This window comes from Anabrus simplex, chromosome 3, assembly GCF_040414725.1.
Source record: "Anabrus simplex isolate iqAnaSimp1 chromosome 3, ASM4041472v1, whole genome shotgun sequence".
Lineage (NCBI taxonomy): Eukaryota > Metazoa > Arthropoda > Insecta > Orthoptera > Tettigoniidae > Anabrus > Anabrus simplex.
Genome location: NC_090267.1, coordinates 46,033,124 through 46,050,635, shown reverse-complemented (window position 1 = coordinate 46,050,635; position 17,512 = coordinate 46,033,124). Strand labels below are relative to the sequence as shown.

Below are 17,512 nucleotides of genomic sequence, written 5' to 3'. Positions count from 1 at the left end.
ATTTCACCCAAGGTATTGAAACGGATAGATCTGATACCTGATACCTGATACCTGGCAGCAGCTCCCTACAGTCACAGGTTTATGAGGGACCTCCTCTTGCGGCAACACTATATCGAGTGCTTCTCTTTCGAAACATTCCTTCCTTCCTTCCTTCCTTCCTTCCTTCCTTCCTTCCTTCCTTCCACTAATTGCAGGCAGAACTCAATTAGGCTTAGGTCATATTTACGGCTTCATGGACTCCTGGCTCTTTGTATATCACCATGTTATCATACCAGTGTCAAGGATCGCGCCACCACAATTAAAAATATCTGCTTGAATTGTATGAAAGACTGACTTGTCGAGATTTCTACAGTATCACTGTACCTGAGTGAAAATCAATAAGCATAATTATTTAGAAATTATCAACAAAATTATCTGCACTGCCATACAGTTTGCATCCGCCAAGTCACTAACTTCGCGGATATCCGCATCCTTGCAACGCTATGCCCATATAGGCCGACACAGAAGGAGATGAAGAAAATAGAAGTGGGTTGGTTGTCACTGATTAAGCCCCGTATAGAACCTAAGAAAGTCAGCCAAACCTACTAGGTGCTCTCGATGGCGACTCGACTCATAGAGTTATCACTACGTTGGATAACTTCGTGGAACTTTTCCACAGTGTTTTTACGTTTATCATCATTTTTGAGCCCACTCAATTGGCAATTTCAAATCGAAAGCATCGAAGATGTTGTAAATAGTTCAGGTACTTCTCTGTTTTCGACAGCATGCACACCAATCTGTCTATAAAACGCCAGACTGCTAAAAAGCTTCATTGCCAACTTGGCATTGATCTTCAGAAACATTTTAGGATTGGTTTGCCTACCGTACTCTTTACTATACTCAGATTTACACCATGGCCCAAAGAATCTGCCATGATGCTCACTGTATTTAACATAAACACTTAGAGTAATTCACACGCATACAGTATTATGCAGTGCGTCATGCCTACACAATATTGCTTTCAACTGCTACTCGCTCAGACCAAACGATCTGTGAGGCGCGTGGTGTTGAAATATGGAACTAGTTTCTCTGGACTACGGAGCCTTATGGAAGTTACAGCAGTTGTTAATCTACTCACCCTGACTGAGCCAAGATACAGTACGTACACTTTGAGACCTTCGTTAGCTTTTCATTACCAATGCTGACTGAAAAGGGACACACGGGCTCTCATCTTGGGAGCATGGGCTGCCTACCACGGGGCACTTATCTGAGTCCTATCATTTACTTTTGCCAGGCTCCTCACTTTCATCTCTCCTATCCTACCTTCCTTGGTCAACTCTTGTTCTTTTTCGATCCAACGCCGTTAGATAATTCAAGGGCTAGGGAGTATTTTGTTTTCAAGATGCAGTACGTACACTTTGTGACCTTCGTTAGCTTTTCATTAGCAATGCTGACTGAAAAGGGACCCACGAGCTCTCATCTTGGGAGCATGGGCTGCCTACCACGGGGCACTTATCTGAGTCCTATCATTTACTTTTGCCAGGCTCCTCACTTTCATCTCTCCTATCCTACCTTCCTTGGTCAACTCTTGTTCTTTTTCGATCCCAACGCCGTTAGATAATTCAAGGGCTTGGGAGTATTTTGTTTTTACGCCCTTCGTGGCCGTTATTTTTCTTTGGTTGATATCTTCATTTTAGACGTGTCGGACACTTCCATTTTTGTCTCTGATTAGTATTAATAGAGGATAGCTGCCTAGTAGTACTTACTCTTGAAACAGTAATCACCACCATCACCATTTATTGTTGATACGCTGATGAATGCATCGTCGCTACGGGAGCAGTACCGCGTATCATATCCATTACATTGCTTAAGATTGGTCACGCCTCCCGGTCACATATCGACATGCAGTCCATCAGAACAATGTGTGTTGTGTTCACTCTTCTATGCCCATGTGCAAAGAAAAGTGAAAATTACCGTATCGAATTGCAGGAACGTGTGTTTCCATGACGTATTTACGCACTTCTACAGTATTTAAAGTTCATTTTCCTTTACACATTGCCATGGGAAAATTAGGACTATGAAATTAATTCTGATGGACTGCATATCCGTATGTGGTTGGGAGGCGTGACAAATCTTAAGGAAAATACAGTAATACATATGAAGTGCATTGTCAGACACGCAGTACAACTCCCGTGGTGAAGATATTATGTTTCTTGAGGATTCTGGCTATTTTATTGCCGTAAGTCTGTACAAAGTTCTCCTCCACATTCAACAGACACTGTGAATGAACTGAATAAGTGAATGGCCGCATGAATGAAAGAATGAATGAATTAATGATTGCGTAACTGAATTGTATTCATGCATGCATGCATGAATGAATAAACACCTCTCTACCAGTCACGGATAATCACCAACTGAGGAGAGAGCATTCCTAATTGAATGAGTCGAAATGAATGCCTGGATGAATTTATTAATGAACGCGTGAATGGATGAATGCGCTCGGCCTATAGCTACGAAGTACCAGCAGCTACGGAGGGTGAATGAATGAATGAACGAACGAATTAATAGAATTAATGCACGCATGTGTAACTGGGGAGAGATGCCTCATAACTGAATGAATGAATGAATGGCTGAGTGAATGGATGCGGTAATGAATGATTGAATGAGTGGTCTCATCCTACAGCTATGGAACACCAGTAGCCGAGGAAAAACATGCAATTTAACAATATTAATTACATTATGGAGTTCTAACAACAACGACAATATAATGATAATAATACTCACTATACGAATTACTACTATTGACAGATTCTTAACTAACCTATTCATAACTCAAACATCTATCTATCTGTAGTCTGCTCTACCTGCATTACAGGATCTTGCAGCTTTCTTCTATATACATTTCTAATAACAGTTAGTAACTTACCGAACTTAATGGGCTTGTACCATTATTTGCTTATCATCCTAGTAATTATACAGCCAATTTTATCCTTACCATATGTTGTTCATTGATATTCAAAAAAATCGTTCCAACCGCTAGGGTTTCTTTACAGGATTTCAGCATGTGAAATTCTTCTCTATGTTCATTACAGAGAAGGCACCTTACTGTATCCTTCCCCATAATCCGTCCTTTAATTTTATAACTTCCCATCATCCACCAGAACAAATCTCATGTTTCTTTTCTATTTATATACACAATATTTATGTTCATACCCTCCATTATTCAATTGAATTCTGAGAGGGCAGACCTCCTCCTACATTCGGATACCAACCACCGTCTTCGAATATCCATAAGTCGTATAATAATTAGTTTACTCATCGATATCTTCAGCCTCTCTAGAGGCCCTTCTCCCAATAATTTCCGAATTCCCAAATGTCTAGTATACTTTTAACTTTAGTTAGTTCTGGCTATTTTGTATGATACGTCTCCAATGAATGGTATGCTGTGGTATTTTGCCTAGGGGTACTTGTTCTGTTTCTTTATGTTTCCCTGGTTAAACATTAGCTCTATCTTCAGGAGAACGGAGGGAACTCTTCCTGGTCTTCTCGGTACATTCTAACATGAAGCACATCATGGAAACGTCCACAGAGGGTGATTCCTTGCCGTGTCTTCATGGTCTGAGGGCGATTTCCATAATATGGGTGATATGTGGTCAGCGGTACCTGAGCGAGGCGAAGGCGCCTCTCATCAACAAACTGGACGTCATACAAGTAAGTTGAATTATTTAACCTGCAGATGCCTGACGTCTCCTGCTTCGAACTTCATGCTATTTTAATAATACAAATAGTTTTAATCTTTTCCCCATGGAGGTATAAGGGGCAATCAAGGAATTTCCATTCGATGGCCGTACAGTGCTGAATCGGGATGCCAATCAGGAAAAATCGCCGTGAACGTTGGGGCACTCATCCCACTGATGGCACCAGGTTCAAGTTCACCGTGTGGTTAAACACCGTGCTGCGTGAAGAAGTCCATAACCGCCTGCTGCACATCCTCCTCCGACAGGAAGCTTGGACCCTTCAAGGCCTTTCTGAGGGGACCGAAGGTGTGATAATCACATGGGGAGAGATTAGGACTATAGGGCGGGTGCACGAGTGTCTCCCACTTGAATTGGCGTACCTTCTGCGCGACGACCTAATCCACCGCTCACTTGTTGTTGTTGTTGTCCGCAATGGAATAGGCTGGCCTCTTGTGTCGAAACGCGACCCGCACGGAACTTGGTGAACCATTGCACAAAGTTAGTTTTCGACAGACATGCGCCCCATACACAGTCTTCATTCTCCGATGGATGTCCACCGGAGTTTGTCCTTCAGCAGCCAAGAACAGAATAACAGTACGTTAGTCCTGTTTGGACCCATTTCTTAATGCCGTCGCCATAGTTCACGTGGCCGCATTTAACGCAAGCACTTCACACGACACCACTGTCACATTAATCTCTTTACCTACATGTCCGTGCTTATATACCCGCATAGGACTCGCGCTATGTTATATGTCCGCTGCAGCAACGCACTTTTTGATCACGCCCCATAACTTCGTTTGAAGATGATCTAAATTTTGAATTTTTTTCAAATTGAGTTGAACTAGATCTACTTCTTACGAAAATTTTAACGTGAAAGGCTTACAAAGTGAAGTTGGGGTGTCTCAAACGAAAAATCGATTACATGCTTTTCTTGAACCATTTGAAAAAATGATAGATCAAAAAGCAAAACATCTAAGGGAATGATATATACAGTGTTGGTAGAAATAATAAGAACGATTTAACCAAACGTACAGTAATAACTTCTTGTGCTATGAAGCCAAAATCTGCATTCGGAAGGCGAGTGTCTCACCCTTTGGTTGTCGTGAGAATGATTTTGTGTGGTTTCCCAATTTTACTCCCAGGCAAATACCGGGGAAGTGCCTATTCATAGGCCGCAGCCGATTCATTCCACCTTCTTACCCATTTTTATTCCCCATCAAATTTTTATTCTTATTAAGTGCTCAACTGAGTTTTGTGGCAGAAAGTTTTTTTTTTTTGCTAGTTGCCTTACGTCGCACCGACACAGATAGGTCTCATGGCGGCGATAGGATAGGAAAGGTCTAGGAGTTGGAAGGAAGCGGCCGTGGCCTTAATTAAGGTACTGCCCCAGCATTTGCCTGGCGTGAAAATGGGAAACCACGGCAAGCCATCTTCAGGGCTGCCGACAGTGGGATTCGAACCCACTATCTCCCGGATGCAAGCTCACAGCCGCGCGCCTCTAACCGCATGGCGAACTCGTCCGGTGGCAGGAAGTGTATCCGGCAGTAAAATGTAAAAGCAATATAATTTAAGCTCACATCATGCCCGACACTATAACAGTAAATGGGATTAAGGAGTAGAAAAAACACACAGTATGTCCTCGTATTAAGTTATTATGCACATAAGTCTAGTATGGAATGGTATGGACACGGTCTTGGAGAAGAAGTACAAGATAAAAATAAATAAATCCAAAGCAAATGTAAAGGAATGTAGCCGAATGAAGTCTGGGGATGTACGCAGTATTAGATTGGTAAATGAAGTCTTAAAGGAAGTAGATGAATATTGTTAGTTGGGTAGTAAAATAACTAATGGTGGTAAAAGTAAGGAAATAAAATGCAAACTAGCACAAACTAGGTTGTGCTCTCTTAAGAAAAGCAAATTTTTCACTTCGAACGTTGATATAGGAATTAGAAACATGTTTTTGAAGACATTCGTCTGGACCTTGGCATTGGATGAAAGTAAAACATGGACGATAACTAGCTCAGAAAGAAAGAGGATGGGAGCTTTTGGAATGTGGTGTTTCAGAAGAATGCTGAGGGTAAGAAGGATAGATCGAATCACAAATTAAAACATACTGAATCGAACTGGTGAGAAGAGAACAACTTGGTCAAATTTGATGAGAAGAAGAGAGAGAATGATAGGGCACATCTCAAGGCACCCAGAACTTGTTCAGTTAGTTTTAGAGGGAAGTGTAGGTGGAAATAGCAGGGGCAGACCAAGGTATGAATATGACTAACAGATTAGAACAGATGAAGGATGTAGTAGTTCTGAGGGCACAGGATAGGGCGACATGGAGAGCTACATCAAACCAGTCTATGGACTCATGACCCATACAACAATACTTTACTCTTTAGTTTAAATTTGTTCTTCATCTTTCTTGTAACGGTACTGTATATTATTTTCAATATATATGTTTTATAAATGGGCTCAATAAATTCAAGTTCCAATTCAGTTCTTCCTTCCATTTCTTTCCTATTTTCCTTTACTTGTTACTGGTGAACCTAGATGCTTAAAACTGATATAACACAGTAATCACGTTGAGCTATACAGTGTAATTACATTATTGTACTCTTTCCGACAGTTCGCGGCCAGCTGGGATAACATTCTTGTAATGCTAACTCCTATGATGGCAGATACCTTCCTCCTTCTCAGTGGACTGCTGCTGGCGTACAACTTTCTGAACAGATCAGTGGTACGGAACATCTTCGACTACAAGTCCTTCTACATACATCGCTTCATCCGGTAGGTAGAGTATAAAGTGTTTAGAAAGCAATTTATGTCCCTGACAAGTTTGTCGGTCTCATAACTTCAAGAGTTCTAAAAAACATTATATTATTATTATTATTATTATTATTATTATTATTATTATTATTATTATTATTATTATTATTATTATTATTATTATTTACAATTTGCTTTACGTCGCACCGGCACAGAAAGGTCTTGTTGCGGCAATGGGAAGGAAGCGGCCGTGGACTTAATCAAGGTTGCCTTAATTAATTTGTATAGTGTGAAAATGGGAAAGTTCAATAAACCATCTTCAGGGTTGCTGACAGTGGGAGTCGAACCACGCAGCCACTCTCTCGGTAATTATTATTTATTTATTTATTTATTTATTTATTTATTTATTTATTTATTTATTTATTTATTTATTTATTTATTTATTTATTTATTTATTTTATTTAGTCAGTTTACGGTCCCAGTTTGGTTTCTACCCCGGACTCATCGAGGGATCCCACGTCTATCGTCTCAAGGGTAGTGTCTTGGTGCGTGAGACTTTTGGTCAGTGATTAACTGGGGAGGAGGACCAGTACCTCGCCCTAGCAACTTCACCTACTATGCTAAACAGGGCCTTTTGGCGGATGGGAAGTTTGGAAGAGATAGCCAAGGAAGAAGGAAGGAAGGGGGCGTGGCCTTGCCCAGCATTTGGCTGGAGAAGTGGGAGACCATGGAAAACCACCTTGACGATGCCTGAGGTGGGAATCGAACCTCCGCTACGCAGTTGATCTCCAGAGGCTGACTGGACACTTTTTCTTTCTTTCTTTCTAGTTGCTTTACGTCGCACCGACACAGATAGGTCTTATGGCGACGATGGGACAGGGAAGGGCTAGGAGTGGGAAGAAAGCGGCCGTGGCCTTAAGGACACTGTTTCAGTCCTCATATAATTTTTCAAATTTCGCAACAGAGCCACGAATCGAACCCGGGACTCCGGGTGTAGCAGCTAATCACAGTAATTATTAGGGTCCGGATGTTTAGCAGTAATGGGTTAGAATACAAACTGCCGGGCTGAGTGGCTCAGACGGTTAAGGCGCTGGCCTTCTAACCCCAACTTGGCAGGTTCGATCCTGGCTCAGTCCGGTGGTATTTGAAGGTGCTCAAATACGACAGCCTCGTGTCGGTAGACTTACTAGCACGTAAAAGAACTCCTTCTGGACTAAATTCCGGCACCTCGGCGTCTCCGAAGACCGTAAAAGTAGTTAGTGGGACAATAAAGCAAATAGCATTATTATTATTATTATTATTATTATTATTATTATTATTATTATTATTATTATTATTATTATTATTATTATTATTATAATGCAAACTTACTAAAGCGAGTAATAAGTAGAGTCTACCCGCACGACGGTTATGCTATGAGGTTTGCATATACATGAGGGGTTTGGCACATTAGAATTCCTAGAATTTATGTTACTCCCTCTACATTACGTTAGAGCGGGCTAGTCGACATTCCTTATAGGAGAATGGAAAACCATGAAAACCATCTCAGGGCAGCCGACGGTGTGGACCAGCCCCTCTCCGTGATCCGAATACAAGGCGTAGAGCCACGGTAGAGCCGTGACCACCCTTCTTCCGCTCAGTTGGCTGGTCGGAGTGCTGAGCTGTCGGACCACGGATCAGCCGTGGCCACTTGTGGGGCGAGACACACTCTGCATCCGCCGACCCCAGTATAACACACACGTCCATCTTGTGCGGGGGTCATACTGTATCTCTTACTACATCAGTACATGAATGTAAAGTTTATTTATGGTATTGACTGTGAATAAAAATGTTTGAAATATAAAATGTAACCTCACTTGAATTGAACATTTTCCTTCCTGCTTTTTATTGATGCAAAATGTTGGTAATATTGTGGGCGGTCCTTTACAGCGTACCCTACTGGCGTGAGAAAGAAGTTACCGTTGCGAGAGGAGAGAAAGCAGGCATGAAGTCATCTCCGCAGAGTGGTGCATTCTGACGGGGACATTTGGAATTGTTTCTCGATAGGGGGCTTGCTGGTGTCGTGGAGCACCCAAGGACCGATACTGGCGAGCGTGCTACAGGGTCGTCCCTGCTGAACCTACATTGCTCCGCACTGTCAGCCTAGGAGTTGCCATAGGAAAGCACCCCCCTCCCTTCCCTGAGTTTGATTCGAAGCCGGCAGCGTTTATTGGCCCACTATGAGGCATTAGTACAGTACATCGGACGACCGAAGATGGTTGCTTTTAATATATTTTAGAATATTTAGTTCATTATACTACAACAATTAGAAGAGAAGATCACAAATGAAATGTAAACTTATTTGGAGTTGTGTAACACGGCAACAATACTATGCACTACCTCTGGTTTGGCTAGTCTAAACCAGGGGGTGTCAGAATCGCTTTCTCGCGGTAACTGCTCTCGTAGCTTGTGACGTCACTGCGAGGGCACTTCTATAGCGTTTTCGAAGCGGTAATATTAGTAAGCGGTCTCCGGTCAGCTGTTTAATTGTTTATTGCGTGTTTATAAAATAAATTAGTACAATGCGTGAGTGAAGTTTAGAATACACGCTGTTATTTAGTGCAAGGAGGTGTTAAAATTAGTAAAAGCAGAAATAACTCCGCTGTTGCAGAGTGTAAGAAAATGGCATTCTAATTTATCACGGCTTTCCAAAGAAATATTATTTATGAGATAAATGGATGTTATGGAGTCAAGAAGCTGATAAAATCTGCCCTAACGCTGCCAGAATTTGTTCCGCTCATTTCCTCGCTCATAACTATTGAACGTGCCTTTGCTGGCAGGACCTAGTGTTTACAGTGCACTATGTCTTCTGGTATGGGCTAGAGCAATTTTGTTACTTTCATTGACCTGTCTCAGCTTTATCCTTAGCTTTGACAAAATGAAAGTGACTGAGGTATGAGTAATGCTAGTAATGCCATTCCTTCTGCAGCCAGTCTCTGCTATGAATGGTGTGAAAATATTGCTCATAGGGTCAGTTGGTGCATGCATTTCAGTGGGCTTGGCAGACTGATGTGTAATAGCAACTTGTGGCTCGGTGAGGAAAGCAACGGGAAACTACCTCACTCCTCATTTCCCTAGTACGCCTCTTCAGTGATGCCTAGGCCATCTATGACAGCTGATGGCGGAACTGTTGAGGATCCAATCAGCCTTCGGGCTGAGGACTAAACATACATACAACTATTGAACGGGACTTAAAAACGAACTGCTGGGCTTGCCAAAATATCCCTAACTAGCATGGAAATAACATTGATACTTCAAGTACAAGAAATGATGACGATCAGCTGACATTTGCGCCATTTGTGGTATTAAAATAATTTCTATACTCATAATCTGAATCGAAATATAATCTAAAATTATTGTGAATAGGCTATTCCTTGTTACTATATTTCCTTCTCGCTATGATTTTCTACTCGTAGGCCATTCAGAAATGATTAGTCTACATTAAGTTCTACAGAACTTCACCAGTCAACAAGTACAGACAGGATCTCGAGGTAGCTGACAATACCAAAGAATAAATAATTCGGCTGAAAACAGAAACTGAATACGGAAAATCTGTTATTAAGGAAATAATTCATGGTCCTGAACAAGTCCCAAGTTACAAAATATGCTGTACCTTTTACGAAACGATCTCCACACAGTTAAAAACAGGAAGCACGTAGTGAACTGAAGCGTTTCTGGTCTCAATGTTTTTCTCCGGGCCAAATTCGGTCCCTTCTAATTTAAAAAAAGAGAGTGTGATGTGGGGCCTCCACGACATTGCAAATGCCCTTACCTTAAGAGCTCTTTCTCCTTATGCATATGTTTATTTGGGAAAATAGAGATATCCTCTACCTTGTCACTCAAACTTTCAAACCTGGGGCAAGCATTTTTAAGTTTAAATCTGGAATTCTGACAGAGATTCTCGATCTCATTAAGGTTAAGGTAAAAACAATTAAGCACTTAGAGAAGGTAGCAGACGAAATGAATGTAGATAGTCGTGTGTTACGTTTCATCTGATGACGTAATTTTATGTCCACATAATTTTCTGAAATTCACAGCAAAATAATATCATTGTACGTGAGAACATAAAAATGCAATACCGTAGGATTAGAAGAACCAGAAAAGATGTATGGACATTTTACGAAAGAATGCTTTGAAGAAGAATCTTCTCTGGGTAGCATTATCATCATTTCAGACAAACCTCCAATAGAATATGAGGCTAGATGTATAACAAAACATTCTTAAAGTACTGCATTTCGTGTAACCTACATGTCATGTAACTCGTATCTTTTTTTTGAACCTTTGAATTAATTGTAATAATTTGAATACTAATTGTGTTTTATGTTAAGTTAAGAAATGCTGAATTCAGTATTTACCTCATTTATATGCTTATTAGTTCGAGTACTTCGTTTATAAAATATTTTTCTCAATTACGCAATCGCCGCTGTGAGTGTATGTGTATGGTTACAGCTACAGGTTTGAGGCACTATGTTTTCTTATTAATTTTAAATGACAACTATGATGTCCTCTAAAGATACATGACAAAGTGGAGTGTAATTAAAATACCTAACAAGATTAGCTCAAAGAAATACTCAGCTAACTGTACCCTTTAACACATAATGCATTGAATCTGGCGGTAGCACTATCCTCAGGGTGACGTTACGCGCGCCAGCCAATGGCAGCACAGCTCCCCGGATTGGCCTGCCTGATAGTATTCTAGTTACGTTGAGTCCAAACAGGAATACCATATTCATAGAAAGGGAAACGTGTTCACCGCAGACGTGGGAATGTATGTCTCTTCAGAAGTAGCTGTTTCTAAATTTCTCAACTTCCTGCCTGGGGATCAAACCGATATCCCTCCAGGTAAACCAAGGAAACTCATGCTTGTGACAACATATCCCCACATTAAAAGACCCTAGTCATCAATAGTTGGTTCATATTTAGGAGAAAGCTCTAAAGAGAATGTATGATAGTACATATATCACACCCTCGCACTGTATTCAGAAGTGAGAGATATTGTAATTATTCCAATTATTATTAAAAATACCATTATTACCAGTATTTCAGTTTTATATTTTCTTATTACTGTTTTAGACTAGAAGTTCCCCATATGTGATATGAGTAATGTGTTTTGTACAAACGGATGGGTAAAGAGCGTTATTTTCAACTTGGAACGTTCTTATGAGTCATGTGGAACACCGCAGAGTCCGTTGATGTTGTTATTGTCATGCGGACATCCCAGAGTTCGATGAGGTGGCTTTGTCATTGTCTTGTGACACGGAAGAGGTTCAGGGGTAGTCTTGACGAGAGGATCTACTCGTGATTGTATGGCCAGGATCAATCTCGACGTATCATGTGAGAGAAAGGGGAAGCTGAGGTCTATATATGCATGTGATTAAACGGCGAAAATCATACTGAACTGGATTTGAAACAGCAGAGGATAAGAGATGTAAGTTTTGTGGAACGTGATCTTATTGTGTTTGAGAAGTGTGGTAATAACCCGCAACTGTGGAGTGCTTAGGCACTTTATCATTGTATCGCTTGTGGCGGCTTGCTATTATATGCTGGTGAGAGCTATGGTGTGTTCTATTTCAGACTTTCCATAATTTATGTTCTGGAACAGCATACTTGTATTGCTCAAGTGAATGTACATTTAAACCAAGTGTTAGAGTCAGTGAACACAGTGTTATAAAGGTACAGTATCTGTGTGATATTACAAGTGCCAATTATGAGAATATGTAAGTTGTGTTGATACACGGAGACATTGAAGGGTATTCATCCACACACACACACACACACACACATATATATATATATATACTTGTAATGAACTTTCAACGGACGAACTACAAATGGTAGCTTGGTCCTCGCTTTTGGTTTACAACCGTTTTGTTGCTGTAAATATGGAGTCTTCCAGCGGTAGATTTAGGGTGTATTTATGTATAATTTTGTGTGTTGAGGTGTTCATGCGCGGATGTTTTTTTTTTTGCTAGTGGCTTTACGTCGCACCGACACAGACAGGTCGTATGGCGACGATGGGATAGAATGGGTGTAGGATGGGGAAGGAAGCGGCCGTGGCCTTAATTAGGGTACAGCCCCAGCATTTGCCTGGTGTGAAAATGGGAAACCACGGGAATGATATTTATAATATAGTTAGTTATTTTCGAATAAGTGGAGTTATTGATGAACGTAGGTGCAGTTCCTACCAATTTAGTCGTTTTCAGGAGGTTAGATAAGGCCTGAAGCAGATGTACCAGTACGCAGCTATATGCACACGCCGTATCAAAATTCGAGGGATCCATTCTGGTGAACTCTTGCGCCCATACTAGGAACATTTCGATTAATTATTTTTATTAATTTATTTTAGTACGTTATTCAGTTATGTATTCATATATTTTGAATTCGATTACAATTTACACCCAAGAATGAAGCGATTAAGTATTTTATTCATATTTGATTATTTTAATCATATTGCAATGGAATATATTCATTATTATTAATGTTATTTACATATTCGTATTACACATGTGTTTACTTGTGTTCTTAGATTGACGCCCGTGCTGGCTGTGATGGTTCTTCTTCAGTCTTCATTCCTCAGCAGCCTCGCTGATGGACCTGTCTGGAGGATGATGCACCCACAGGACTGTGGCAGTACCTGGTGGCATTCTCTGCTGTACATCAAGAACTACTTCATGCCATCCGCGGATGTTACGGTAGGAAGTCCTTTTATTTGCTTTGGGAGTAATGAATCCTGCTTGAGAATACATTGTGACATGTTTTGTAACAACAATTGATGAATATCATGTTGGTTCCGTATTGACTAAGAATAATAAAATAATTAGTTCTTTAAATTAAATATTATGAATTTTCCACCATTCAATACTTGTAAAGATATTGTTTATGTTATTTCAATCTGTCACCAAAACTTGTTTACCAAAGGACACAGAATAGCTCCTAAGTTCTTATTGTTGGTTTCGAAAAGAAATATCAATACGCTCAAAAATGAAATGAAAACTTACAACCTGTTTTCCAGTCGGTGACCGGGTCATGGATGGAATGAATGAAGCCCCCATCTTGCGGCGAAGATAGGAATTTTGCCGGCTGCCGAAGCCTGTCACACTCCTCCGGGGCAATGATTAATGACTGACAGATGAAATGAAATTATAGTGGAAAGTGTTGCTGGAATGAAAGATAACAGGGAAATCCGGAGTACGCGGATAAGAACCTGTCCCACCTTCGCTTTGTCCAGCACAAATTTCACGTGGAGTGACCGGGATTTGAACCAAGAAACCCAGCGGTGAATGTTCTCAAGAATATGAACTTCTTATGCTGCCGGGAGCAAATTAAATACTTTGTTTTCGATACAAATGCTTCCGGATTATTGCCACTGAGAATTTTATAATCGTGGTAACATCCTTTTCCTGAATATTTCTGTCCAGTCTGTACTATTACCGCCATTTGACAAAATTTCTGGGGATGGTCCCTCTAGCGCCTCTTATTCGTACGTTCCTGACGCTGTAGGCTCACTGGAAGTAGGGTATTGTAGGTGCATATGTATCCTGTTTTTCTTTATTTTCGTCATCTGGCTGGGAAGGAGAGTCTTCAAACCTTATCGTATGGTCAGTGATTTCTGCTTCGTTTTGTCTCCGATTGATGGCAATTATATCAATACGACGGTTACTTCCACCTTCCGCAACACAGTGGACTTCTTCGTGAACCTCATGGCGTTTTTCTTTGAGGCTGCTCGCTAATAAAGATCTCAGATACGAGGGTCGAGTCATAAGTCATGGCAACTATTTTTTTTCCCGCGAACAGTACACAACACGGAAAATCTAAGATATGTATTTGGAAATATGGGGCATGTACCTATGCATAGTGTCTGAAGACCAATTCTGACTTCAGGAGATTCTCGTAGGAATGCCAGAACACAGGCCATTGGTTAACATTGTTTTATTATCGTATAGACAGCAAATACACAAGACTACGTACAAAGGACAGGTCTCCACTGGTAAACACAGATCGATCACCATTATCCGTACATCTTTGTCCATGGACACTGGAGGGCCTGGGCGAGGCCAATCGGCCCCGTTTGAACGTCTCCACGCACCTCGCCACTGTTTTATAGGGCATGGCATGCACACCTAACGCTTCCGGCAGCTCTGCATGGCATTGGCTTGCATTTCTGCCGCGGAGAACTGCTATTATAATATACGATCGTTGCTCCTGGTTGTTACCTTCCATTTTGTGACACTCTCACTCACACACTGAACTTGGGGGCCATGCATAGACCCACACTGTTGTTTACATATAGTGGCATCATACACAAACACATACCGTACGTTTCCAAATGCATATCGTAGATTTTCCGTGTTGTCTCCCGTTCGCGAGAAAAAAAATATTTGCCATGACTTAAGTATATGATAATATGTTTCAGCTATTAACTAGAATTGTAGTGTTGTTATAGAAACAAGTACAAAGATTTTGAAACAAACTGTTTTTATCTTGGAATTATATTAAAATATTATTTGAATAAAGAAAATAAATATATGAAAATGGATAATTCCAGAGATATGTTCATTTAATATGTAGAAATATGTCATGTATTACGATCGCCGAATCTACTCTACATATTCCTACCTTGTTTACTGCTGCTCGCTTCTACTTCCTTCTCGCCGCACCATGCACCTCACTCACCTGTCGTCTACTTGACTGATTACGTCATCTTCGCTGCACTTCGCTGTGCGTGTGCGCTGTGTAACCACGTGACATTATGTTTCTAGAACTCACTGGCTTGTAGCCTGCGTTTTTTTCTGGAATCTTCCTTTCTACTATATATTGCTCTCTCCGCCTTTCCACCGTTGAGTCGGGCTTCGTGGCGGAGTGGTGGACCACATACTAATACATTGCTTATTGTAATCTTGTCAATTTCATCTGGACTCTATCTACAGCGACTCGGTGAGCAATACTTATAATATTTATCTGCATTTGGACTCAAAACTTTCATTTGGGCTATTGCCTGCTGTAATACTTTCTTCTGTCGAGTGGTTATGCTTCCCTTTAAAAACCCATAACTTAGACTGCTTATATTCACGGACTGCGCTACGGACGATTGTAAATTATTTTCAGATGTCATCCTAGATCTATGCTATTACTAAACTTCAGGAATACCCGATGAAGAAAATCCTTTCCCCGTCCTAATCCTCATCCTACTTCCCTTCCCCCTCCCTTTCATGCTTTTTCTCTTTCAGGGTTCAGTTTCGATGTATATTGTACACTTCCAATTTATTCAACAGGCTTTCTCTACCATTGGATAATTATTTGTAAATGTGGCACACCTTTGGATTTTTCTTCTACTTGCAATTATTTATCTTGTTGTTAAATTATGGTTGTTAAATGTATATTCTATTTCGCATTGTTATTTTGGTGATCTTCTATTGGGCCTAGCTTCTTCCTTACTGCGCGATTTTCCTTGATTCATACTACTCCTCATCATCATTTATTTTTATTATTCTAGTACGCTGAGCTCTCTACTGTATCGCTATATGTCTTTGCATATTTCACTGCGTACTTCTGATTATTTATCGTTACTTGTACTTTTGTCTAAACACGCTACCACCCCGACTGTTATGGTAGCGCTGTATTATTATAGTATGATAGCAGAGGTCCTCCTCCCTCACTACACATGGTGAAAGTTTCAGTAAAGATGTCTATAGAATCTGTTCACGGTTCTACTTGATGAGAGGGGATTATTAATCCTAAATTTTGCCTGACAGCACCTATTCAGTCAGGATAGTGCACCTCTAACCACTCATAGCCGTATATTTGTGTCTTGTGTTGCAGTGCTCTGCTGAGTCTTGGTACTTGAGTGTTGATACTCAACTCTACTGGATCTCACCGCTCCTGCTCATTCCACTGTGGAGGAATCCCCGGCGCGGACGTCAGCTGCTGGCTGTAGTTCTGGGACTAACCTGGCTCATTCCCTTCATACAGTCCTATGCACAGGGGATAGTCATGCCGTGCAAGTACCTGGCACAGTGAGTACTAAACTTCCATTATGTTCTCCGCCCAAGCGAACATGGATCATATTTGGCGATAAAACAGACGATATTTTAATCGTAACAATACAGTGGGGCTAGGGCAAGCCACCGTGGCTCAGGTGGCAGCGCATCGGCTTCTCACCGCTGGGTTCTGTGGTTCAAATACCGGTCACTCCATTTGAGATTTGTGCTGGATAAAACGGAGGCGGGACAGATTTATCTCCGAGTACTCCGGTTTTCTCCGTCATATTTCATTCCGGCAACACACTCCAATATCATTTCATTTCATCTGTCATTCATTAATCATCGCCCCAGAGGAGTGCGACAGGCTTCGGCAGCCGGCATAATTCTTATCCTCTCCGCTGGATCGGGGCTTCATTAATTCCATTTCTGACCCGGTCCAATGACTGGAAACAGGCTGTGGATTTTTATTTTTCACTGTGGGGCTATACACCCCTCGGGGATACGGTGAAATGTAAAAATATTGGATAACGACCGATATTAGTGTCGAACCAACAGTTTTACTGCTGCTAGGCTGATCAGAGACGGTCCCGATGGGAGTTGGAATCGTGTGCACCATATCTATAGCCCGACTCATGAACACATACACTTATAGGCCTAACTTACTTTTACTATCTATTTCAAGACAGATAGCTTAGCTCCTCAATTGTTATCTCGTAGGTTGAGAGGACCTCGAACCAGCGCTCGGATCCAACTAAAATCCCTGGACTGGCCTGGAATCGAACCCGGGCCTTTTGGATAAGAGGCAGGCACGCTACCCCTACACCACTGGACAGGCGAATTATATTGAAGTACATTTAAAATATTTAATTTCATGTAAAATTATGTCATGTTGAAAATTGAAGTATACTTGCGTAGGCCGACCTAATACATGAAGCTTGAGAAATCTGCAGTCATTCCAGTCGTTTCTAATGCATTATTGCATATTTATCAAGACGACTAATTTTGTCTAATTGAACA

The 17,512-nt window shown here is 41.1% G+C and overlaps 1 protein-coding gene across 1 annotated transcript in view; it reads left to right on the top strand.

Annotated features, from left to right (window-relative positions):
• LOC136866987 (nose resistant to fluoxetine protein 6) overlaps positions 1 to 17,512 on the top strand; it is a 113,722-nt gene that overhangs the window by 68,791 nt on the left and 27,419 nt on the right. The window contains exons 5-8 of the mRNA XM_067144084.2: positions 3,497 to 3,690; positions 6,337 to 6,497; positions 13,042 to 13,207; positions 16,335 to 16,528. Of these exons, the coding sequence (XP_067000185.2) occupies positions 3,497 to 3,690; positions 6,337 to 6,497; positions 13,042 to 13,207; positions 16,335 to 16,528 (715 nt within the window). The remainder of the gene's footprint in view (positions 1 to 3,496; positions 3,691 to 6,336; positions 6,498 to 13,041; positions 13,208 to 16,334; positions 16,529 to 17,512) is intronic.